The sequence below is a fragment of the Rattus norvegicus genome, chromosome X (assembly GCF_036323735.1).
Source record: "Rattus norvegicus strain BN/NHsdMcwi chromosome X, GRCr8, whole genome shotgun sequence".
NCBI classification, from domain to species: Eukaryota; Metazoa; Chordata; class Mammalia; order Rodentia; family Muridae; genus Rattus; species Rattus norvegicus.
Genome location: NC_086039.1, coordinates 104,951,164 through 104,978,423, shown reverse-complemented (window position 1 = coordinate 104,978,423; position 27,260 = coordinate 104,951,164). Strand labels below are relative to the sequence as shown.

General features: G+C 41.5%; 1 protein-coding gene across 9 annotated transcripts in view; it reads right to left on the bottom strand.

Moving 5' to 3' along the window:
• Plp1 (proteolipid protein 1) overlaps positions 1-27,260 on the bottom strand; it is a 59,397-nt gene that overhangs the window by 14,894 nt on the left and 17,243 nt on the right. For 2 of the 9 annotated variants that reach the window (XM_017601913.3, XM_017601914.3), the window contains exons 1-4: positions 16,785-16,979; positions 1,981-2,128; positions 801-868; positions 221-367 (exon numbers count right to left, since the gene is read on the bottom strand). In XM_017601913.3, coding sequence (XP_017457402.1) covers positions 221-224 — 4 coding nt within the window. In that variant the 5' untranslated portion in view covers positions 225-367; positions 801-868; positions 1,981-2,128; positions 16,785-16,979. The other 7 variants (XM_063279808.1, XM_063279810.1, XM_063279807.1 and 4 more) reach the window with 5 other exon arrangements.

The window sequence follows — 27,260 nt, the reverse complement described above, 5'->3', positions numbered from 1 at the left end:
TTTTCCAAGGATCTGGGGGATGCCACATGTACTGCCAGAATTTGTTGGCAGTGAAGCAGTATGTTCAGTACAGCAGAGAAGGAGTTAATACAATTAAATGCTAAGAAATTAAAACAGAAAATAATTGCCAAACACAACTTATTTAAGCCACTGGAAACCCGAAGCCCCAGAGTTGAATTCCTGTGCCTGCATCTTCATTGCTAAAGTTTGTGAAACTCACCCATGTCTTTGGCACTCTGGCTCCAATTGCAGCCTGCTGGCTAGTCTGTTTTGCGGCTGACTTTGTTCAGCTGGAAGGATCCTGGTCTCTCCAGTCTCCTTCTTCTGTCCTTTACTTTTTCTCTCTGAGTATCTTTGTCCTCTTCTCCTGCAATGAAAAGGGCTTTCTGATTGACAGCCAACCCCCTTAAAGAGACAGGCTCACTTTCCTCCTCCTCTCCTCCTCCCCTTCTCCTCCCCTTGTCCCCACCTCCTTTGGGATACTCCCTTCTTTAAGGACTCCATCTTCTCTTTCTGTCTTTTCACTTCCAATTGTTTTTTTTCTTTCTCTCTCATCTCCCCCCACCAAAGCTTCTCTAGAATTTCATTTTGATATAAATGAATCATGAAATGTAAATTGTGGGTGGAAATTAAGTGGAGGGGTCCTTAAATCCTCCCAAATTGTCCTTGGGTCCATTTAAATGTATCGTACCTCAGCCTGAGCATGTGAAGTCATGTGAAATGGTAGCCCTGGTGAGGAGGGGATCTGGATCATAAACCCTACTTGCTATATTACCAAACATGCCCCACCCAACACTCACTGTTAGTTGGCCTTGACCATGGAATCTTTCCTTCCCTCTTCAAGCAAAAAAGCATTTTTTCTCTTGCCCTGGAAACACAATAGGGAAGGAAAAGTTGTCATTTAAAATAATTTCTTCAAAACCTTTGCTTTCAGAAGAATGACGATAAAACAAGCAGCTAAGTCTCTGAACAGACTGTGTGTGACCAGGCTCAAGAGAGCCAGAAGTATAATGATAGTATAGCTGGGAGAACAGAAAGAAAGGAGAGGCTGAAGCCTGTGCCAAGGTCACAAGGAAAAAAGATGGCAAGAGTGGAACATGTAGGTGATTTCCAAGGAAAATGTACTTTGAGACAAAACATTATCACAAACTGGAAATCAGCCAGTCAAAACTCTTCCCAGGAAGTGAAGATGAAAGGTAAGGTATCCTTATACCTGCCTCTTGAGGAACAGTAAGGTAGTAGCTTCCCAGGGTATACCAGACTAAGGCCATGACTGACTGTTGAGGATCTAAGACCCATGCCTTCCTAGGACTGCCCTCAAGACACAGATTCTGCCTGTTACGAAAGTGCAGCTGTGGGATTATCTTTATATTGATGGCCCAGGAGGAGAGGGGTGATGGCAAAAAGAACTGACTGTAAACTTTGGGAATTCTGATGAGGGGAATCAAGCAGCCAATAGCCAGTGCAGATCTATGTATGTAGGAAAACGCTCAGGTTGAGTGCTCAGATGCATTGCACACATTCTCAGGAGCATCTCTGGGACTATTTACACTACTCAGAAGAAAATAATTCCCCAGTAAACTCACATAACTTATCTTCCATAGTCTTCTGAGGCCTCTTTGCTCTTTTCCATGACCCCCATTGTCTTACTCTTGATTTCTGTTCTCTTTCTCTTGTCCCTCCCTTTTTACCTCTTTCTCTTTCTCCTTCCTCACAGATGGGGCAGATCTTCCTGTTTCTGCATTGCTTTTCTGCCAATGGCTAGGAAAGGTGCTCAGCCAGGTGATTATGTCACACTCTCCCCTGTCCCCTAAGGTTCCCAGTTCCCTCAGATCTAGCATGTGTTGCTCTGTCATCTGACATGACAGTCTGCCTGCACACTCCCACTGATCCTTCTTCTAAGCCCTTGCTACAGTCCTTAGAGGACTTTTTACACTCTTCAAGAATCTCCGTGACCCCATCAACCTCCATCCACCCTACCTGTGTCTATGATTCTGTTTTCATTGGGTCTCTTAAGTGAGCTGAACAAAATATTTTCCATTCTGGCTGGGCTTCTGCAATTCCTGAAAATTCCTCCAGAGGGCACCGACAGCCTTCATAGTTGCAGTCTGCTGCCTGCTTTGGGAGCCTGTGAGGAAGAACAAAGCAGGATTGTAGTACACCAATAAAAGGTGTGCTTCATGCAGTTCTAGTAGTACCACCAGAGAATGTGGGCCTCCTTGATCATAGCTCAGTTTAGCTGTGCAACTGTCTTCAGTTAACTATAAAAACATCTGGATAGTACCTCCATGCTCTCCTCTATTGTACCAGATTCTGGAAGGCCAGAAAGCTAGCAAGTTTTCTTTGTCCCACTGAAGTAGGACATTCGGAGAAGTCCAGTGACTTTCTGCCTAAAAACTAGATAAGCACATAAGTGCCTAATCTGGTGGTTCACTTCTCCATATCCACTTAGAAGATAGAAAAGGAAACAGAGAAGGCACAGTACCAGTGAGTTCCTGGGCTCACCCAGTGGTATTTGAGCATCTAAAGCTGAGGCTTTTCTTGTCCTATCCAAGACCTTGTCATCATAGGCCAAATGTGGAAAGGCAAGTGGCTGGGTTTTACAAATTTTCACAGCCCTGGCACAAAATACTGGCAGAGTGGCAGATGATGTATCAAGTACTGTGTATTTGCAGATAGAACTTTCCACACCCAACTTTATGCCAATTGGTTTGGCCATGCCTTTTTGGCCAAGAGAACTGAGGGCTGAGGGCCAGAGATGTCACATTCTTTTGGTCATGCACAGTGTGTGTTGTGGGGAGTGGAGGGTGCTGTTCTTCTGGTAATTCAAAGAGCAAGGATGGACAGGGGTGACTTGTAAATTGTGTATTTATAAGGGAGATATGCTAATGGCTTGGGATAGAGTAAAGAAAGTAAGTTAGAAGATAAAATATTCAAATAAATAAATTCAGAACAAGAGCACCTGAGAGATGCGAAATATCCAGTGTGAAGAAACCAGGTGTCCATGTAACCCACTTAGAATCCTGAAAATTGGCTGGCTTGGCTAGGGTAGCCCTTATAGAGAGAGTGCAGATGTATGAGGTTTAACAACAAATAAAATTATTTCCCTGGTTGTCAATAGTCACCTAACTCCATGGAACATATTTATTTATATCATTTGAGTAATGGGGTACACAGAAGCCACCTAATAGGCAAAAGACAAAGGTACCTTTAGAAAATACCTCTGTCCAGATTCATTGCTTGGGACTTGCTGGGACAATTGTTCTGCTCTGAAAGAATGTTTGAATACAGAGCCTCTTTCCTGAAAGAATAGCCAGGGGGAGGATGGGCACGCTTCTCTGGCTGCTATGTTCCAAGTTTCTAACCCTTTATACTCCTCTAAGCAAAGGACAAAATAATTTTTGGAATGTAGTTGTTTTTATATATCTTGATAGATTTGAACTAAGCAAGATTCAGAAGACACAATATGACAGAAAAGACTGCGGGTATGCTTCTTAGGTGTGACTATAGTACCAGGACTGGAGTTTGTGTGTTATCGGAGACCCAACAGAGACTCAGTATTCTATGCCTACACTGCTAAGTTGCAACCCTGGCTGCAGGAATGCTTTTTAAAGAGTTTTTATTTTAGAAGTCTCTATAGTCAAATGTCAAATGTCACAATCTTTACCAAAAAGCTCCAGAAAAATGTATTAACAAGATTCAATGAAATAACATCAGACAAATTTTAATAATTATTACAACTGCGTGACATCATGGAGGTTTGTTCTATTACTTTCTCTACTTTGTGTATGATTAAAATATAAAGTTCAGAAAAAAAAAGAAGAATCATTACAGTTAAAATTCTGACTGAGCCAGAAACAAAAAGGAAACCCTTCCCCAGGGGGATGTCTATTTCTGGAAGTGAACATCTAGCCTGGTAAGAAGTGGCTGCTTCTGGAGAAAGGGGTAGAACTGTGGAGATTAAGGGAAGCATTTTGACTCTACATTCTAACATGGCTGTAGTTGGTAATTATATGTATTTCATGCATACTTTATTAAATTTTTCATCTGAAAACTCCTTCAATACAGCAGTCCACAGGCCACTAAAGTCTCTTTCAGACAGTCCTCAGTACAGTGGTTAGGCTGGTTCCTACTGTCGCATTTGAAATTCACCCTGCCCACAACCATATTCTTACATACAGCTGATAAGGATGTTAGTGTAAGTGGGAATCCCCCTGGAAACTCTCTTAGGACACAGCTGGTTGGGGAAGGAATGGCTGCTTCTCTCCAGGATCCACCAACACTGTGGACTGCATCTGGCCCTTGAGGGATTAGTTCTAGCAGTTGCCTAGACCTCTTCTTGATAACACAGTCCTGGGCAGTCTTTACAGAGATAAACTCACCTACGCCTCCTGATGCAACAACAGCAATTATAGAATTTTCTGGGCTTTTCAGAGAAACGAAGGCAAGTATCTGGCTGCATAGCCAGTTGAAGGGTCAGTCTGAGTGGTGACACTGCAACTTAAAGTTGGCATGCTATAGAACAGATTGTCTAACCTTGAAGTTAAGGTACCTTTCCTGGGAAACTAGGCCAACAGATAGAATGAAGAAGCAGGGGAAGCCTCAATCCTCCCTGCTGAGAGTTAAATGCCTCGGGTAAGTACATGTCATGTTGCTGAAGCTTAGGGCAAGTGGGTCCCACAGACAGCCCTTGCTTTGCTCTCTCCCTCTCATGCCCCTGCTAAGCTCTGTCTAAGCAACCAATTTGCCCAGAAGCCTAGGTCTAAGTGACAGCCTATATGCTGGCACAGGAAAAGACAAGAACTCTTCTGTCTCTAGGTAGGATGTGGGTCGGGGGACTTTTGACTGTGCAATAACTCCTGCTCAAAGAACTTCATTCTTTTTGGGTTCGCTCTGTGAAACCAGGAGTAAAATGAGGGGCCCTGAGCCCTGAAGTTGAAGTTACCTCATGGCCTTGCCAAGTTGATGGCCACCCTCTGAATCAGTAGCTGCCAATATATCCTCTACCCTGGCCTAACTTTTAAGGTTGTGTGACCCTGTCAAGGGAAAATGCTTTCTTTTAAAAAGTGCAATTGTGAAAAACTGTAAAGTCAAAGAAGTGTTCCTCTCAGAGGACCCTGCAGAGAGGGCCATCTCTCCTCCTTCGCTTACCCTTTACAACCCTTCAGAATTTAGAAAGCACTGCATTCACTTCTACAGAGTGAACCTAGCAGTTTTTGGAGGGATTTTAGGGAACCAATGGCAGCAGGTTCCTGCAGCATCTCTTGCATGCCTGCAGCTGAACTATGAGAAAGATAAGAAAACCCTCACCAGGATGTACTTTTGCATGGCCTGGCCCTACAAAGTTCATTCTGTGCACTGCTTAATATACACCACTAAGGTCTTAGCCTTAGAAAGAGCCACCAGACCTAATCCTAAACATCCCTATGCTAGATTTAAGAGCTGTTCAACACTCCTCAAATTTCCATAAAAAGGAAGCAGAGAGATGGCAGTATGACTGGATCATTCCCAGAAAGCTGTCATTGGAGAAACTATCTTTTCTTGTTTTCCTACTAGCATCTTCTCTCCATAACTAAAAAAAAAAGAAAGGTCTTTGAACAGTAGCATCCAAGATTTTGGCTAGCTATCAAGTAGCCTTCCACTTAGTCAGGCATCTATATGAGCATAAAACCTAGATTCTGGAGCTGCAGTTGGAGCAGTGATCAACAGCTTGTCAGTCATAGCAAAGCCCTTGGTTTAGTAGTTATCAGTAAAAACAAAGCATCCTTCCTTCAAAACATCCATAGATTTGGTTAGTCAACTCTACGACACTAGGCAATGGCTGAGCCTTAGTCTCTGCTTTTTTGTTCCTAAAAAGATATAATACTTGTGGTTACTAACTTCAGATTGATCTTCTTCCTATTGTTATATTTCGTTTGAAGACAGGGTTTCTCTGTATCCTGGCTGTCCTAGGACTCAATGGACCAGGCTGGCCTTGAACTCACAGAGATGTCAGCCTCTGCCTCCTGAGTGCTGGGATTAAAGGCATGCAGCACTCCCCTCCCCTGTCCTGTACTTTATTGTTATTATTATAGGGCACAGAACCCGTTAGCACTTATACAAGAAAATGAACATGAAATTCTTAATACACTGCCTATGCCAAGGTAAAAAGCAACAGTAATAATAACCAGGTGAGGGATGGACACTCTGGAAATGCCTCATAAAGAAGCAGAGGCTGAACTTTAGTGATCTCTGGTAGCAACACCTTCCAGATCTAGAATTTCGATATCCCCAAAGCTTGCCTGTGTTTAAAACAGCAATTAGGATATGTGCTTGGTAAAAAATACTAAAATGTCTTGGGTTTCACTTAGCAGTGTCAGAATTCATTTGTTGTTTGCTCCTCTAAGTTTAAACCCATCACCAGCTGCCAATTTGCCAGCAAGAAAAGTATTTCCCAAGAGATGTAGGTGTTTCAGTGTGATGACTGGGTATATCCTAAGGACCTCATGAAGGTTAGTTAGGCTCCACCAGTGGTGAAGAACTACCTAACCTCTATACATGAAGCACCTGTCTCAAGAATTGCCAGCCATAGCAGGTTACAAGGCTCCCTGTGCTAAGGCAACTGTATGGGACATTCCCTAAGTTCTCATCCCTCTACTCTCTGAAACACTATGTTCAGACAAAGCAGGGTTACCAGATGAATTGCACAATGCACAATTGAATTTGTATTCCAGATAAATTGAATTACTGTTTAATATGTGAGTCCTAAACGCTGGATGGAGCATGCTCATATTTTGAAAAGCCCATTATTTACCCAAAAATCTATGTATGACTGGATATCTTTTCATTTGTTAATATAGCAATCCTACATGTCAGTGCAGTCATAAGGAAATGACAAACCAGGAAGTTTTGGGGAAGGTGCCAGGAGAGTTGCTAAGGAAAACTCCAATAAAAAAAATATACAGTGCCCTGTAAACAGATGTTCTATTTTGAATTTCATCCCCAGATCCTTTACCTGATGGGCCTGCCCTTGGCTCTCTTAGTCTTGCTCTCATCTAGGGAAGCTAAGTCAGGATAACAGAAATTGAGATGGGCCCTGAAACAGGTTGCACAATGTTTGGGGCTTTGTGGTCAACCAAGTTGGGTTTCTAACCCCCTCTAGCTTAGGCCATAGCACAGCAAGTGGCAATTATTGTTAATACTTAGATCCTCCAATTTCTCTTTTCTCTTTCCTTCTTGACTTGCACCTGGCAAGTTTAGAGAAGTGGGATGGTTTGTGGCTGCAGCACTTGTCAAGAGTGTTTAGCGCTTCATCTGGAAAGGCTATTAGAAACACTTAACCAGAGTTCCCAGATACAGAGGAGCACACCTGTGCTGCGTGACTACTTCAACAGAAATAAGCACAGGGGCAGCCTGTCCTTTCAAATTCAAATAAAGTTGGCCCAAGTCCTCAACATTACCCTTGTCAAGAAAGTTTAATGTCTTCTTTAGAGACTTCTTTGAAATCTTCAGGGCTCAGAAACCTATGTGGTTCAGAACTGGGGCTTCTAATAAACTTCAGATTTCATAGTTAACCTTCTAATTATTATTATTGTTGTTTATTATTATTGTTATTATTATTATCTGATGACAAGAACCATTACGAACAGTGTTTTTCCCTGATTCATAATTTTTAAAAATCCAATCATATGAAGGGCTTTGTATCTGACATATACAGAAAGAGTTTACAGAAATGGAGGAGCTATATAACAATATAAACAATTAAAAACTGATTAATAACATTCCATTCTCACTAGGAACTTCTCTGTAAACTCCAATGTCTCTCTACAGATTCATTCCTATTCCTCCTTGTTGTCTCTCCTTTTTTGGTTTTTCTCTGGTTCACCACAAATCCACATTCACTTCTTGATGGATAATATCTTAGCCTCATATTGTGCTATAATCTACTCCTTTTCATCAGATTCCTCCTCCCATTACTTTGAGGCAGTCTCCCCTTTTTTGGGAGTTGGCCTTGAACTTGAGATCTTTCCGTCTCAGTTCCTGAAGCGCTGCAATCACAGACACATCCTATCATATTCCAAGAAATTCCTAGAGCAAAAGAGTGATGTGAGCTGAAGAAGTAATCCTGTTTCTATTATATCATTCTGGTACAAACGGAATCAATATTGATTCAGGAATATATGAGGCAGGGTTGTTATACCTGTTTCACACAGGAGCAAACTGAAGCTTTCTCAAGTAGTCCTGGGAGGCCTAGAATTCAATCCCAGTTCTTTCAAGCCTAGTATTCTGTCCATTACCCATGGAAGTTGCTGTAGAAAGGTATTTCAGAAAATACTAAATTATGTATTAAAGGCAAGTATAGAAAAAAACATGTACCAGGGATGGTAGGTGGAGAAATATTCTCAGGGAGGTAGGTTCTTTGTGAGGGAATAGAGTCTGCTTGCTATGGGCTATAACCACATTCTCTGGCCATCTTCAAAACCGTCAACAGTAAAATCCACCCCTACAGAGTCACTATGCTGCAGTATTACCGAGTTGTTTCATGTAGATGCTATTTTAAGTATGGTCTACTGATCTGACTTTTGTATTGTTTGCAAACAAATTGTGTTTCAATGTCTCATAGTAGTTTAAGGTGGATGTTTTTCCTATGTATAATCAACAGAAGAAATATGAGTGCCAGAGAACTCAAATGATGTTGGCCATCTAGTGAGGGGTCACAGAAGCCTGACTGCTTGCTGTCTGGATTCACACACACATGCTGTCAATAAACATCAATCAAAGATCATACACCTGGAGTTGATAAAGCCAGGTTTGTTCATTGCAGCAAAGGAAACACCCTACTGTCATCCACTGTATGTATTTCCCCTCAAGTAGAAGTAACAAATTCAACAGTATCAAACACAACCTTTGGCTGGGAGGCATCGATAGAATGGAAGTTGACCAACATTTACCTGAACTATCTCTACCTTAGACCCAGATCTTTTCTTTAGTGATCAAAAAGTTTCGTATTTAGAGTTTACGAAGAACACTGAGACAGACTGTCCTTTTTATTAGAGATGTATATGAAGAGATATTAACACCATAGATAGACAGAAGCATGGTGGTGACTCTGAGGAAAGATCAGCCCCAAATGGTGGAGTAGGAGTCTCTTCTTACACTTTTCACTGGAAGAGGGGTGCAAAGGAAACTGAAATTTTTCCTTTTTCAATTTGAAATTGGCCATTTCTGGGGTAATCAGTAAGAGCTCAGTCATTAAAGAATATTAAATGCTCCATAAACACCTTCTGTGGTCTAGCATTCTGTCCATTAACCTGCCAGCATGCCATCCCTTCCCCACCATTATGGATTCTAGCCACCTGTAACCGTAAACCAAAATCAACACTCTAAGTTGCTTTTGGTCATGGTATTGTAACCCATCGTCAAAAACATAACTAATATACCTTCCTTAGTGCAGAATAATAAAATCATTAAAATATTTTCTATGTCTAAAATGGCGATTTAGGTGACACAATGATTAAACATTTTACTCTATTAAAGAATGAGTAAAAAGATGATTAGGTTCATCTAAGCTTCTCTTTCAATTAAGTCTAGCTATCAAAGACTTGTGCCTGTCTTACTTAGTATGACCTTCTCAAGATAATCCAACAAAAAGTAGAATTCATTAACCAGATATAAGTAAAGTATACAAACACAAGCATATTTCAGTGACTGCATATCTTACAAAAACTTTATTTATATTTAAACACAAAGACTGTAAAACATTTGTGTGCCCAAATCTGTTTCTTGGGGTTTTAGACCAGAAACCTCTACTTCTTTTCTGTTTACAAAGTTTTGTATAGGTGCTAAGGGTATTTATTTGATGGCAATGGTCAGAAGTTCTTATGTATTTCAGGCTCTCCACAGATGTAGGAAACGAGACATAGTAAGAGGCATATATGCGTAGCACCAGCAGGGCATGAAAAAGCTTCAGCTGGCGGAGTTCTAGCTCATCCCTAAACGACTGACTCTTTACCCTGTGCGAACTCAGTGCTCCTGACTCTCATCGCTCACGCTCCATCAGTGTTTCTTCCACACTTGCTGGTGTGCTCTAAACAGAAGTGTGCTTCTTCACTGTAGTCTCTACCCTTAGCCTGCGCAGATCTCCAGAGACTTCAGACTGCTTTACAGGAACTGGTTAACTCTAGTTAAAATTTTAAGTAACTGAGGTAGGCAGTGCACTTACATTCAAGTACAAAGCTGTGGGCTCCAGCCCAAGCACCAGAAATCTATTAACTTAGAGGAATATAAAATGGGTTCATTCAACTTGTCACAGATGATGCTTTTGCTCCCAATACAATCTTTAAATTTGGGCATCAGACACACAGCATTCTACTTTATCCTGTATACTTTGAATACTTTTTAGAGACTAGTAGATATTTTTAGAAATTCAGACCTCCAAAGGATAGTGTTTCTCAAAACAAAAACAAAAACAAACCTTTTTTGGTTGTTGTTTGAAACAGATTCATTATGTAGTTCTGGAATGTAGTATGGATTAGAATTCTGTAGACCAGGCTAGCCTCAAGTGCTTAGAGGTATGCCTGGCTCTGTTTCCCAAGTGCTGGGATCAAAGGCATGTATAACCATATCTTATTTAAAAATGGGTATCTTTTTTAAAAAAATTACCCCCCAAATACTCAATTACTCCAAAATAAGGCACACATGGGATTCTTTTTAGAACTTCCCCAAAAGGAAGTTTGATTGCTTCTTCATGCCCACTACACAAGCTGTGAATCTCACAGTAGGAATAATACAACTAACAGAAACGATTACTTCTGACCCCTAAATAATATTTACTCATAAGTTAACATTCTACTCTACAATCAAAATAAACTATTCTAAACTCAGCATTTATGGATTTTATGAGCAGTCACATTGCCCTCACTAATGTGGATTTCCTCTTGACTAGTCAAGGGAAGTTTATGCTGTAACAACTAATTCTTGCTATGCCTATGCTAAGAGGTAAATAAAATAATTGAAACTTAGGTTTCAAAACGTACTAATCATTTCATTTGTGAAAAGTGCCAGTAATTACTAAACCGTGGTGGTGCTGCATACCTACTGTCTGCTGAGGGGTCTCAACAGCTCATCCTGCAGCCTAAGGAACTGATTAGACTAACATTCTTTTTTTTTTTTTTTAATTTTTTATTTTTTTTTTTATTAACTTGAGTATTTCTTATATACATTTCGAGTGTTATTCCCTTTCCCGGTTTCCGGGCAAACATCCCCCTCCCCCCTCCCCTTCCTTATGGGTGTTCCCCTCCCAGCCCTCCCCCCATAGACTAGTTCACTGGGGGTTCAGTCTTAGCAGGACCCAGGGCTTCCCCTTCCATTGGTGCTCTTACTAGGATATTCATTGCTACCTATGGGGTCAGAGTCCAGGGTCAGTCCATGGATAGTCTTTAGGTAGTGGCTTAGTCCCTGGAAGCTCTGGTTGCTTGGCATTGTTGTACTTTTGGGGTCTCGAGCCCCTTCAAGCTCTTCCAGTTCTTTCTCTGATTCCTTCAACGGGGGTCCTATTCTCAGTTCAGTGGTTTGCTGCTGGCATTCGCCTCTGTATTTGCTGTATTCTGGCTGTGTCTCTCAGGAGCGATCTACATCCGGCTCCTGTCGGTCTGCACTTCTTTGCTTCATCCATCTAGTCCAATTGGGTGGCTGTATATGTATGGGCCAAATGTGGGACAGGCTCTGAATGGGTGTTCCTTCAGTCTCTGTTTTAATCTTTGCCTCTCCCTTCCCTGCCATGTTCTGTAAGCAAAATCTCAGTGGTATTGAAAACCTGACTATCACAGATTCAGGTCCTGCAGTCTACATTTGTCTTTGGGAATATGTAAGGAAGTAAGAAAGAAACAAATAGTTGCTAAAACTAGAAACTTCCCTGGTTGAATCAGTTTGCTCCTACAGTCCTCTGCTAAAATAGAGTCATAGAGTATCAACATTTTATGAGGCCATTCTGTGACCATGAAAGATCAAGACTATGATCTTGAGATCTGAGCACAGATAAAATATGAATAGTATTTAGACCACACACATGACTAAACTTGCCACTACCCTCCCTAATATGAACTGCTGTTCCTTTCATAGTTCTCTTTACAGTGGAACATTACTAAGATGCATTGTTATAGAAATACCTGCATCCTGAATGGACACAGGAAGATCCCTTCAGCTCATCAGCCTGCCAGCCTAAATGAATCAGTAAGTTCCAGGTTCAATGAGAAACCCTACTTCAAAAGTTAGTCTGGGGCATTGGCTCAGTAGGTAATGTTCTTTCTGTACAAACATGAAGATCTGTTTGGATCCTCAACACCCAAGGAAAAGCCAGATGTGGTAACTCATGCATGTAACCCCAGCACTAGGGAACAGAGACAGGAGGATCCCCAAGGCTTAATGACCAACCCCCTAGACAAAACAGCTTCAGGATCAGTGAGAGAGCCTGTCTCAAAGACTGAAGTGTCAAAGCAACTGAAGGAGATATTCTTACCTCAGCCGCTGGTCTCCATACACACCTGTGTGGGTGAGCACAGTCACATACATACCACATATATGTACCTGCATACATGTGTTAGAACAGAGATACACAATACACAGAGACAAACACAAAGGTATAAAGTGAGTTGTAACCTAGGAATACATTCAGTGGCAACCTCTGACCTCTATATAAGCATGCATACACATGTACATTCATGCACACATACACAAACATAAAGTACAAACATACACAGAGGGAAGGAGGGAGAAGGTAGGGAGATAGAAGAGAGGGGCCTGAGAGCATCCAACATTGAGTAAAGTCCTGTTTCCAAACGCTCTCCTCAAAATCACATTAAGACAAGTCCTATCTGATATCCCTAACACCATCTTACTAAGGTACAACCTAATTCTCCCTTGCTGCAATGAGTAACATGCATATTACTGCGCTTTTATTGCTCACATTTTACAGATAATAAACATGAAACCCCCAAATTTAAATAACTTCTTCAAATTATTTATTAAATAAACTAAAAAACTCAAGAACCCAGGATTCGATCTTTGCACTAGGCTACACTGTCCTTAAAAGAGTACATTCTATGATGATGATGAAGAAGAAGATGATGAAATTCTACTATGTTCCTGGCAGCTCCTCAAAAAAAATTCTATTTTCTGACAAGTTACATCTTAAGTTCACATTATATACCCTTCAATTGGCCATGCCAAGAGCTGGAAAGATTGGTGGTTAAGAGTACATACACACTGCTCTTTCAGAGGACTCAAGTTCAGGTCCCAGGACTAATACCAGGTGGCTCACAACTTCCCGGCCACTCCTACTCCAGATGACTTGACATACTCTTCTGTCGTCTGTGGGCACCTCCACTGTTCCCATATGTACACACACATTTTTTTTTTTTTGGTTCTTTTTTTTTTTTCGGAGCTGGGGACCGAACCCAGGGCCTTGCGCTTCCTAGGTAAGCGCTCTACCACTGAGCTAAATCCCCAGCCCCCACATATTTTTAAATTAAATAATAAAAAATATTTTAAAAATCTGTCCTCAGGGCTGGAGAGATGGCTCAGTGGTTAAGAGCACTGACTGCTCTTCCAGAGGTCCTGAGTTCAAATCCCAGCAACCACATGGTGGCTCACAACCATCTGTAGTGAGATCTGATGCCCTCTTCTGGTCTGAAGACAGCTACAATGTACTTACAAATAAATAAATCTTAAAAAAAAATTTAAAAAATCTGTCCTCAGTAATTTTAAATGCTCAAATTAGCCTTGATCGCCGTAGTGGGTCATTAAATTGTGTCTGTATGAACATCCTGCAAATGCAACCAGTCTAGGTATTCATATGCAGAAAATGTGGTACATATACACAATGAAATTTTATTCAGTAGTGAAGAAAAATGAGATTAAGAGATCTAAAGGAAAATGTAGTGTACTGGAAAACATAGTACATGAAATAAGGTGTAAAAAAGACAAATGTTGTATTTCTTCATATGCAGAACTAAGGTTTAAATATATGATACTGATATAGTCTGTATTTTTAAAGTACTTTCTTCCACCTCTTCCAAACATATACATTCAGGATATATAAACTGATAAGGAACTATAAGAGGAGAAAACCCCTAAATGTAGGAAGAGGAAAAGCAAGAGAGTGCAATGGAATGTATACGACATTAAAGCATAAGGGGAGGAACCTTGTGAGTGGAAGATCAGCAGTGGGGGAAGGTAGGTAGATAAGGATAGAACAGTGATAGGGAGATGTCACAATGAAACCTATTTCTGTATGCTAACCACAAAAGTATAAAGGGGAAAGTGCTGTGGGTGGATACCCACATTCCTGTGTTTGCCTGTTATGGATTCTGATGCATGCTAATGTGCTGTTTGATTTCTTCTGGGTTTTACCCAGCTTATAAAATTATTGTAAGCACAGGTGCAGAGTATAACAACAAGAAAAGCTCTCTTTTTTTCAGGTCTCTTTAAGGCTGGTGCTGATAGAGGTTAGGTGCTCTGCAGGCCATAGTGAGGCAGCTGCTAGCTCAGCACAGGACTTTCCAGGGAGACTGAAGGGAGGGGCAGAGCTACCACTGCAGAATGTCTATTAAGTGCTGATGGAGGAGAATTACAGCTAGTCTTGCAACAAGGATGGAGTGAGTCCTCACTGCTGTCAGCCTCCTGTCTACTTTGGAATAGACACAAGAAGTACAGGTTAGGAAGAAGCAAAAGACATGGCTTCTCCTCGAAGAAGCTTCTCTTAGACTCCCCCGCAATGGGCAAACCTTTTTCTTCTCTCCTTTCCAACTGGGAACAAGTGTTGAAATGCTGAAGGGAGTTCTCTTGGTAAGAGGGAAGATGGATGTGATGGTTGACGTAGGCATGACACCCAGCTATAGGCTTCCTACATAGGCAAGTGTCAAGATTCATTGACCTAGGATAAAGACTCCGCACAAAATCTTCTATGGTTAGAAAAAAACATGGGGAGGAAAAACAAAGTTGATTCAGCAGAGCTTTAGTGACAGCAATCTGAAATGTACATTAGGGAAGTGGGGAATGGGTTGCCTAGGTCTGCATTTATTTCAAACTACCTTATTTTGACTCTTCGGCTTAGATTGGCTTGGTTACCAGGTAATGGGTTACACTAGAGTAGAACTGAAGCTGCCCCCAGCCCACTGTGAGGCAAAGGTGTTATGAGGGAGTCTACTGTCAAGAGTCTTGAGAGGGAGCCATTAGGGCCCAAACTATTTCAGATACAAAGGATCCTTCTCAGGCTAGACAGTGCTATTGGGGATTCCTTAAGACCATATTCAGGGAGTTATAAGTTCTTAGGAGTTGGTGTGTGGCCATACCACAGCACTTGATAAATGGTGAGATGCTGAACCGAAGCCTTTCTCTGGATTGCGACTCCTCTGAGTTCATGTTAGATTCACATTATTCTCAGAACAAGCTGGTATATTCTGACTGTGACTGTGTGGTCACTGAAGGGGTCCTTACTACTACCTTCTGCGATAAGGGTAACTTCAGAGAAGTGACATATTCTCAAGCCACAGGGGAAAACGAACAAGTTAGTCTCAGCTGCAATGAGCTCTCAGTGGAGTAAAACACCTGTGTCAGACTCTGAAGTTGCCACTAATGTCCAAGGATACCGCAATCTCCTACTACCAAAAGGCGTATCAGCTGTCTGGCATCTGCAGTGCTAGGCTGCAAAAGGAAGTGGTAGTCGATCCTGTGTCCTCATCACTTATCAGCAACGTAACTGGCCCCCAACATGGGAGCCATCTGCACTCTGTTGTATGCAGATCTGGATGTGTTTTCCAGCACCTACATGCAGATAGTGCAGTGTCTGGGGCTGGGCGTGCCGTCCCTGGGCCTGGAGCACTTGCTGAGATCTTACTGCAGCAGGTACTTGTTTGTCTAGGAGGAACACTGGGGTTGGGATGTATCCTGTGTGTTTTTTCACCCATGCTTGGCTTTTTGCCAGAGCCTGTCTCAGAGACGTGAGGGTCTTTCCTATTTTGTGCTTACTAGTATTTATACAATTCATACAAGTTAATGCTGTTTATACAATTCTAAAATATTGTAATTTTCAAATCCCCGTTCCACCATAGGACTGTGATAATTAAAGGCGAGCCTTGACATAGTAAAGAAGAAGAAGAAGAAGAGGAAGAGGAAGAAGAGGAGGAAGAGGAGGAGGAGGAGGAGGAGGAGGAAGAAGAGGAAGAGGGGGAGAAAAAAAAGACCACATTCAGGACCTTCTTATGAAGGCATTGTGGTTGTAGGGCCAAGGTTTGCACTAGGTAGATCTCACATGGTGAGGTTATAAGGATAGAGCATCCTTCCTCATAAGATCATAGTCTAGTACAGTTCCTTGGCATGGCTCTTTTATTAAACAATCAAAAGCATGGCAGACATAGGAGAAGCATGGGATGGGTAGGATGGTCTACATGTTTGTAAGATCTCACCCTCCAGACTGCAGACATAAGAGTTTAGAGTTGAGGGCTGACTTGGTCCATCTGGACTACTATGCTATTGTTTATCTCATAGCCACTACATATAGCTACCAGTCTGGTTTCTGTTCCTTCCAGTGGAATGCTCCAATCTCAACAGACACAACTTTTCATTGCCCTTCTCCAGCAGCCCAGACTATGAAGTTTGCATTTTTTTAAATATTTTATTTACTACTCATATAATGCATATAATGTATTTTGATTCAGCAACTCCCAGTTGTACCCCCCCCCCAATTCCTCTCTTATCCATTCTACCATTTTTCCCTACCAATTTTAGGCACTTAAAAAAATACTCACCGAATTCATGTAGTACCGTATGTATGAGTGTAGGACCATCTACTGGAGAATGGGTAACCTCAGCTCATATTTCCAAAGATAGGTGACTCTTCCTCAATGGACATCCATTTGTCAATAGCTTCTCAGCTAGAGGTGGGACTTCATAAGACTCTCTCCAACCCATATTGGGATTTTGGCTGGCTTGATCTTGTGAAGGCAGTCTGCATTTGTAAGAAAAGGAACTTTGGTTAGATATGCTGACAGATGCCTTTAAATCCCAACACGGGGGAGGCAGAGAACAGTAGATCTCTGAGAGTTTAGGGTCAGCCTGTTCTACATAGAGAGTTCCAGTACAGCTAAGGTTTACAGTGAGATTCTGTCTCAAAAAACGGGGAGGGGACCTCTTGGGGCTGGAGAGACGGCTCAATGTTTAATAGCACTGGCTGCTCTTCCAGATGAACCCGGGTTTAATTCCCAGCACTGACATAGCAACTCACAACTGTCTGTAACTCTAGTTCCAGGGAATCTGACACCCTTACACTGACACGAATGCAACTAAAACACCAGTGCATAGAAATTAAAAATATATTTAAAAGGAAACCTCTCTTCATTTCCCTTAGAAATAGAAGATAATGAATAGAAAAGAATTTATCAATGAAAACCAATGCAAATATCCCCCAAAGAACTGATAAATATTATTAGAGTCCATCACTGGAGAGAAAAGAGTTTCCCAAGGTGTGTTTCAGAGAATGACAACTTCACAGAATATCAAAAAGTTGGAGTCTCTTGCAAAGAGAGGTTGGTTTATCTTCAGAATGTGAGCAGAACTGCTTCAATTTTGTATAACGCAACGAAATGAAGAGTAGGTATATGTCCTGGTTACTTTTAACTGTCAACTTGACAAAGCCTAGAGTCATACCTGAGAAGTTAGTCTTCAAAAATTTCCCAGATCAGTCTGGTTTGTGGGCAAGGTTGTGCGGGATTATTTTCATTGTCAATTGCTATAGAAGGACCCATCCCACTGTGGGGAAAAGGATCTTGGCTGTATCTCCACACACACCAAAAAGGCAACAATCTAAACAGTAAGCCACTGAAGAGAACAATTAAAATTTGTGATAAGGATGCTCAGTGTAGTTCTCCATAACTGATAGCTTCTGGAGAGGATGTAGGTGGGGAAGGACTCAGTTTTCTTTAAGGGGCTGGCCACTGGGAGTTTGACCATGCTCTAGTGAGTATATGGGTAACACAAATTTGACTTGTTTTATTTTTTTCTTATTTTTCTTGGGGGTGGTCACAAGGGGAAGTAGATATGAGATGGCCGGGGAGTCTGATCAGAGTGTATGGTGTGAAATACCCAAATAAGCAATAAAAGTAGTATATTGGGGGGAAATGCTAACTAAGGTAGGTCTGCTGTTTAATGATACTAAGGTCTTATAAAAATAAGTAGTAGTTTCTGCTGTTCCTCCCCAACCCTGATAACAAAGTGATTGGCCTGGCATGTACTTATATCAATTACTGCGATCCCAGTATTTTAAGCAGTATCTTTCTTTACCTCATCCTTAGGAACTAGTCAATGCTCAATGTTCTATCCTCCTTATGTTTCAATCAATACAAAAGGCCCTGTCTCCTTATAAACCTCTGTGGATTAATGTTGTCTCTCTAGCCTTAGGCTCTCAGCTCTGCATTGTCTGGAGTCCTCTGATATGACTCCTATGGTTGGAACAGACCAAGACTAGCTTGCTCCCTTCCACTCAGTCTTCAGTTTCATGCTCTCCTACTGTTCAGGAGTCAGCTAACAGATGCCAGTGAAAGTTACTGAAAGGCACTCCCAAGCAGCCTGCAAAGAACAGAATTCAACACAGACAATTCTGGCAGCAAGGAAAACACTGATCAAGGCTGCTACACAGCCACTGTGGATGGCAGTACATAAGGTTGAATACATCACCTACCAATTCGTAAAGAGAGCAGAATGAATGTTTACTTTTTCTTTTAAGAATTTTTGTTTTATGTTTTAAAAGATAAATTATTAAGTGCCCTATCCTCCATTCTCTCCTCTCTAAGTCCTCCCCATCTTCCTACCAGCAGCCTTCTCTCTCAACTCCCTCTGTTTAAAAAACAAAACAAAACAAAAACAAAAACATTGAGTTCACATAGTGTTGCCAGTATGTGGATGCCCATCTGCAGAAGGTGACATTTGTTGTGGTGCTGGGGAATCAAAGCTAAGATATCTTAATATTAGCTAAGTGCTATATTATTGCACTGTAACTACAGACCTAAAGAAGTTTTGTGTAACCTATTTAGCTCTAGTCTCCAACCAGTATTTTCTCAATGCATCACACACACACACACACACACACACACACACACACACACACACACACACACACACACACGGCCCAGCTATTTTAAACTTTCTGTTTCTCAAAGTTGGCCTGGATCTCTTATCTGTTTTTCCTCTTCTCTCTATACTGGAGTTAGCATTGATTTAAAGCTACTGCCTTCCCTTCGACTTCAAGCTGGAAAATCTCCTGAGGTTTACCTCTGTGTGAGCTACTCTTGTAGATGGTGTTGAACAGCTTGATTGTACCAAGGAAAGAGGAGACAGCTTCTCAGCTCCTGCAGGCAATGACTACCTCCCCCCATTGTTTTCCTGCAAGTCTTACAGACCCTTCCATAAGTGAGACTATTATGTGTTCTATGACGAGAAGTCACTCAAACAATCAGAGCATTGGAGCTGGCCCAGAAAGCACTTCTTAGAGATCCCCATAGCTTCAATGCTGATCACACTGGGTTGCAGCTGAGTTTCTGATCCTCAGACAGAAAGCTTTAAGAGTTGTCATGGCCCTTCACCTGGGCAGGAATGTGTCCAATGAAAGCTCCTGGATCTTGGAGGTTGGGAACAAAGTCTCCGGGGCCTCACTCACAGAAGACAGTCTCAAAATCTTTAAATCAATGGAAAGCTACATACGGATAATAACATAAGTTATTGTTATTACCTCCCAATTTAAAGACAGATGGAATTGAAGCAGTATAAAGCTACATAGCCAGGAGGACATAAAACAGTTTTTACTCAGATATCCTGCTTCTAAACTTTATATCCCTAATGACTGGGCACATCACCTGACTAGAATGCCCCTCCTATGCCCTCTACCTTCTGAGTTAGTCTTACTCTTCTTTGCTCAGGAACTTATCCCATTTCCTGGAGGTACCAGCCATTTTAGAGAAAGTCCTAGAATTTACCCTGGTAAGGTTCTGGAACAGTGTGGTCTTAGGGGCACAAGGAAGCCCCTATCAGGAATGTGAGAAGAAGCAGGAGAGAAAACAGAGGAAGGAAGCAAAATCAAATATCTGGAGAAGGAAGCAGTTGCAAGGTAACTGGAAAGCAGACAGAAACTTCATCTCACCCCAGGCTAGCAGCAGCTGACCCCACTTTCCCCACATACAAGTACATGCACATTATCACATGCACATGCTGCTGTGCTCAATTATTCCAGCACAACTACCAGAGAAGAGATTGCTTGTTAGCAGAGGAACTTGGCAGATGTGCCCTCCAGCTCTGCTTTTGAAAGAAGCCAGAGTGTTGGGGGCTGGGTGACCTGCAGGACTCCTGGGGCTCAGAGAACACCTCCTACAGGACAGATGCTGAGAAAACCATCAGCTGCTCAGCAGGACTGGCTCAATCAAAACACTATGAGGATAACTTTGTGGGAATCCTGGTGCATTTCTATCATGGTACCCTAAGTCAGGTTCAATAGGTATAAGGAGAAGTCCTAGTCTTTCTTGACTCTGCTTATCCTGCTCAGTCCCCATCAGCTCTGCATCCTTTTATTCTTCTGTGTAAAAATTCATACTTTAGTGATCCCCAGTTCTTAAAGAATAAGATAGCTTAACATTAAACTGTTCCCATGTTTCTCTTTTCAGTGGCTCACCATTCTGTGCTTGGAGTCTGTATCACATATTATTATGACACCGTTTTTGAAGCTCTTCCTTTCATAGACACATTGTTTCACTCAAGTGGCTTAGCTTCCTCACTCATCTGAAAAATGAAGTTAATACTGTTTTATCTCCTAAAAGGTTTTGAGAAAGCGATGAAAGACAATTCTGAAGGTCCTAGTCAAATACACAGGACATTACAGCTACAATGTGCCAGGAGACCCACTTGTTTTGTTACCAACTAGTAAGCTTCTTAAGTGCCTGACAAGATAGTTCCCTTCTTGGTGCCAAGCAGAATACAGATTTGCCATAGAATCATGTTGCATGATATAAAGATTAGCCTAGAATCACAGCATTTTGGGATTTACACCATTGTCATGTGTCTATTTTACAATCCAAGCCTTAGACTAGGTCTTTCCCATCTCCCTAAGAACAGCATCAGGTGACACCAAATGAAGACAATGACACTCATTTTGGTTTAGGGAGTATAGAGGAGTGCGATTACATTTAGATTGAGCCAATGCACTGATTAATAACAAGGCGTTGAGTAAGGGTAATTACTTAGATCAAGACTCATAGGACAGGGTAATAAGAGGGACCATAGCAAGTGCTGGCAAACCATGACACTCAGTCATAACGAGCACACCAAGAAAAGTTGAATGGGGTCAAGTTCCTCCAGCATCAGATACCCTGTTCAAAACAAGTGAAATGATAAGAGAGCCACAGAACTGGATGGTACCGCTGAAGCCACTTTCTTCATTTTATGCTGAGGCCTGGAAACCTATGATGATTCATTAAATACCACAGAAACAGTGAAGGGCTACGACATCACTGAAACTCAGGCAGCCAGATCTGGGCCAGTGTTTATTCTTTCCTATCCAAAGGAATTACTCTTATCCCACATTTTTAGGCAACTTTGGCTTTACTATCATCCCCAAAGTTGGGAGGACAAAGGCTATTTCTCCTTATTTTATGGCAGAGGACCTGAGGCCCAGGGAGAATTTTCAATTACTTGCCGTACATATTTGTGGCATGGCTAAGAACATAAGTTAATACTCCTAACATATTTGTGCTCCTAACAATGCCCTGTGGCTAATGGCAATGTAGCTGGAGTGAGAAAAACCTGGGTCCAAATCACAGCTCCATGTGAGACCTGGAAGGGAATGCTTATCACATGACCAAGCAGTTCAATTTTCCTAACTATAGCCCAGGAAAAGCTTATACCATTGACCAATTAGAGCCAAGGTGAGCATCAAGTGAGACAGATGTAAAGTTCCCACCATGGCTATAGACATATTGTAGCTACTCTATAACTCAATGGACATTTCTGTCACTTTGCTCTTTCCTATCCTCAGTGCTTCTCTCCAGGAGGAATCCAAGGGGAGGAGGAAGAAGAGGGGACATTAATAACAAAAGCTGATCCGTGAACTTTGCAACACACCACTGGCAATGTTCCCTTATCATCTGGTGCTAGCCCACCTCCCTCCCTCCCTTAATCTACCAAGGACATTGGACAAAAGAGTATCCAAAGTGGACTGGCACTCCCTGTGCCATTTGTGTTCCTGGGCAGGCAGCCTACAAAATATTTACAATTTTTAAAAATCAGCAAATCCCAATCGTTTGACCTTGGAGGCAAAGACAGACAGAAAGACAACAGATGTAGAGCCAGGAGGACTGAGGGCCCTACAGCTTAGGAATTGGGGGAGGAGGTGGAGAAAAAAGCAAAAGCAAGGAGACACATGGACATAATATGGATGCTTACCACATGACCGAGTTTGTCTTCCTGCAGAAAGACAGGTAACCACTTTGCTGTGTGGTAGGGCATTTCCGTTACTACAACTAAAAGTTAAGGTCAGTGTCAAATCCTTACACTGGTTCAGTGAGAATCCTAACTAGAGCACTTGACTCAGAAGAAATAAAAAAAAATAAAAAAAAGAGAAGCAATTGTTCTTTCTAGAAGCTTTTGCCTTTTATGCCCCCATGTATGTATACTTATCTGCTCCTTTCTGGTCTATACTGTTTTCCAAATTTGTAAGAAATTGGCTTAGTTCTGTCTTGGAACCACTACAACAGTGTTATTCCTCAGATATAAAACAGACCAAGGCCAGACTGTAAATATGTACTACTATCTGTTACCTCCTTTGTCACGAATCAGGGATTCAGGGATTGGTCTGCTTAAACTAAGTCCTTGGAATGAGGGCTCTTCCCATCACTTCTCTTTTTGCCAATAAGTCTCCAAGGGCTTCTATACCCAGAACCACTTTTGGGTCAGTCAAACTTCACTAAACTGATGAACTTTCAGCAACAGAGACTGAGGCAATTGAATTATTCCTTTTTTGGGCCCCTTCAATTTGGGGTCATTTTCTGTGTCCCTATATAAGGAGAATAGTTCCCTTAAATGATATGTCAACTTTTTTAGCAGTGAACCTTACAGCATGCGCACACGTAGGGTCCTTAAAGATCTTTAGCTAAAGCACCTTGTTTTATTTCAGGTGCTCTTCAACAGAGACACTTTCCCCAGAGAGATCAACTGAATCCAAAAATATAGAGAACCCTGAATCCAGATATACAGGTTCTTTAGCCTGAATGTATCCTCCCCAAATATATGTGTCAGCAACTTCACAGAACATAATGTTTGGAGGTGACATTCATGAGTGGATAAATACCACTATAAAAAGATTTTTGGGGTGAACACAATATTTCTTGCTCTTCTGCTTTCTTCTATGGGAAGAATTGATGGTCTTTTATGGAGAATGCAACAACAGTGTGATACCTGAGAGCTGAAGACTGAACTCAGTTGCTTCTAAACTTGCTGTCCTAGTTTGAAAACTGAGAAATTTTTCTGTTATTTTCTGCAGTCTGTGGTATATACTGTTACAGCAGCATAAAATATACTAAGCTACTAGGAGTTTGGCTTTACAGCCTGCCTCTTATTGTCCTGTTCACTACCACTTGCTGCTGTAAGGAAACAGGTGCAGGAGAAGAAAGCAAACACTTGGCTGGGCAAAAACTTGTAACCAGACACTGATTTTAATATTTTTCTATACTGTATCTAATCTATTCTTTTCCTTTTGTCCTCCTTTCTATCTTGACTTTTTCCATGATTGAGGATGTTCCTCAGGGGCAAAGGTTTGCAATTATTAAAATTATGGTAGAGTCACACTGTTACTATTAGTTATCGATAGTCCATTTTATTTGATTTTATTTCTAGTTATTCTTCAATTTCATTTATTTCCCTACTTATCATTGTTCCTATTTATACTGACTTTCTTGGGGGATACTGTTATGTAGCTGGATTGCATAAATAGTATTACATAGTGTATCTCTTACTGTTTATTTCAGTAATGTAATTATTGAGCTAATTCTATGGATGTCTATTCATCTATTCTCTTGTTGGTGTATATTTAGGTTGATTCCGATCTATCTTACAGCATTACAAAAGTCATTTTCATGCAAGCCACTTAGTATAATCTAAATTTAGTTTCTAGTGTATATAACCAGAAATAAAATTGATCTGTCACAGGTTGGATAAAAATTCACAATCCCGGGCGCCCGAACCTCGCTGATCCCGGCCCACAGCTTCCTGCTCCCAAACCCCGTGGGAGGGACACTTGATTGCACAGATGTGTGGGCAATCCTGAGACTGCAGGGCAGGAGAGACCACCACTTCTGCCCACCTTTGCCCACATCTGTGGCCCAAGAGGAAACTGTATAGGGCCTCTGGACACAGGAAATAGGGGCAGTCAAGCTGTAGGAGCCCTGTGGTCCAGACTGCGCCCAGATCTGAACAGACCCGGTCAAACAGCTCCCTGCACCCAAATCACGTGGGAGGGAGAGCTAGACCTTCAGAGGGGCAGACCCGCCTGGGAAACCAGAGGAGACTACTCTCTGTCCACATTTCTGACACTAGAGGAAAACAACTAGCTCCATCTGGGCCCACAGTGCACAGGGACCCCGGAGAAGGAGGGGCAGGCCCTACTGGTTGCTGCCCTCATGGAGAGCAGAAACCCAGCCCCAAAGAGGGGCTTCAGGCCCGAGACCAGAAGAAAGACCAACTTTTCTGCTGCAAGTGACCTGCCTGGTGGACTCAGGACACATGCCCACAGGAACAGATGAAAGTCAGAGGGCAGGAACAAATACACGCATGAAAGCAGAACACCTGTTCCCATAATTGGCTGAAAGGAAACAGGAAAACAGGTCTACAGCACTCCTGACACACAAGCCTATAGGACAGTCTAGCTACTGTCAGAAATGGCAGAACAAGGTAACACCAGAGAAAACCTGATGGTGTGAGAGGCAAGCACAGGAACCCAAGCAACAGAAACCAAGACTACATGGCATCATCAGAGCCCAATTCTCCCACCAAAGCAAACACGGAATATCCAAACACACCAGAAAAGCAAGATCTAGATTTCAAATCACATTTGATCATGATGAGGGAGGACTTTAAGAAAGACATAAAGAACTCCCTTGGAGAAATGCAGGAAAACACAAGTAAACAAGTAGAAGCCCTTAGAGAGGAATCACAAAAATCCCTGAAAGAATTATAGGAAAACACAATCAAACTGGGGAAGGAATTGAAAATGGAAATAGAAACAATAAAGAAAGCACCAAGGGAGACAACCCTGGATATAGAAAACCAAAGGAAGAGACAAGGAGCCGTAGATACAAGCATCACCAACAGAATACAAGAGATAGAAGACAAAATCTCAGGAGCAGAAAATTCCATAGAAATCATTGACACAACAGTCAAAGATAATGTAAAGCGGAAAAGCTACTGGCCCAAAACATACAGGAAATCCAGGACACAATGAGAAGATCAAACCTAAGGATAATAGGTATAGAAGAGAGTGAAGACTCCCAGCTCAAAGGACCAGTAATATCTTCAACAAAATCATAGAAGAAAATGTCCCTAGAGAAAGAGATGCCCATAAAAATACAAGAAGCCTACAGAACTATAAATAGATTGGACCAGAAAAGAAACTCCTCCCATCACATAATAGTCAAAACACCAAATGCATAAAACAAAGAAAGAATATTAAAAGCAGTAAGGGAAAAAGTAACATACAAAGACAGACCTATCAGAATTACAATACACTTCTCACCAGAGACTATGAAAGCCAGAAGATCCTGGACAGGTGTCATACAGAACCTAAGAGAACGCAAATGCCAGCCCAGGTTACTGTATCCAGCAAAACTCTCAATTAACACAGAAGAAGAAACCAAGATATTCCCATGACAGAATGAAATTTACACAATATCTTTCTACAAATCCAGCCCTATAAAGGATAATAAATGATAAAGCCCAATACAAGGAGGAAAGCTACACCTTAGAAAAAGCAAGAACCTAATTGCTTTGCAACAAAACAAAGAGAAGACAAGCACACAAACATAATCTTACCTCAAAATATGAAGATAAGAGGAAGCAACAATCACTATTCCTTAATATCTCTCAACATCAAAGGACTCAATGTCCCAATAAAAAGACATAGATTAACAAACTGGATACTCAATGAGGACCCTGCACTCTGCTGCCTACAGGAAACACATCTCAGAGACAAAGACAGTCACTCAGAGTGAAAGGCTGGAAAACAAGTTTCCAAGCAAATGGTCGGAAGAAGCAAGCTGGAGTAGCCATTTTAATATCGAATAAAATCGATTTTCACTGAAAAGTCATCAGAGAGTTAAGGAAGAATACTTCATATTCATCAAAGGAAAAATCCACCAAGATGAACTCTCAATCATAAATATCTATTCTCCAAATACAAGGGCACCTACATACATAAAAGAAACCTTACTAAAGCTCAAAGCACACATTGTACCTCACACAATAATAGTAGGAGATTTCAAAACCCCAATCTAATCAATGGACAGGTCATGGAAACAGAAATTAAACAGTAATGTCGACAGACTAAGAGAAGTCATGAGCCAAATGGACTTAACAGATATTTATAGAACATTCTATCCTGAAACAAAAGGATATACCTTTTCCTCACCACCTCACGGTACTTTCTCCAAAATTGACGATATAATCGGGCACAAAACAGGCCTCAACGGATACAGAAAAATAAAAATAATCCCATAAGTCCTATCAGACCACTACGGGCTAAAGCTGGTCTTCAATAACAGTAAGGGAAGAATGCCCACATATACGTGGAAGTTGAACAATGCTCTACTCAATGATAACCTGGTCAAGGAAGAAATAAAGAAAGAAATTAAAGACTTTTTAGAATTTAATGAAAATGAAGGTAGAACATACCCAAACTTATGGGACACAATGAAAGCTGTACTAAGAGGAAAAGTCATAGCTCTGAGTGCCTGCAGAAAGAAACAGGAGAGAGCCTATGTCACCAGCTTGACAGCACACCTAAAAGCTCTAGAACAAAAAGAAACAAATACACCCAGAAGGAGGAGAAGGCAGGAAATAATCAAACTCAGAGCTGAAATCAACCAAGTAGAAACAAAAAGGACCATAGAAAGAATCAACAGAACCAAAAGTTGGTTCTTTGAGAAAATCAACAAGATAGATAAACCCTTAGCCAGACTAATGAGAGGACCCAGAGA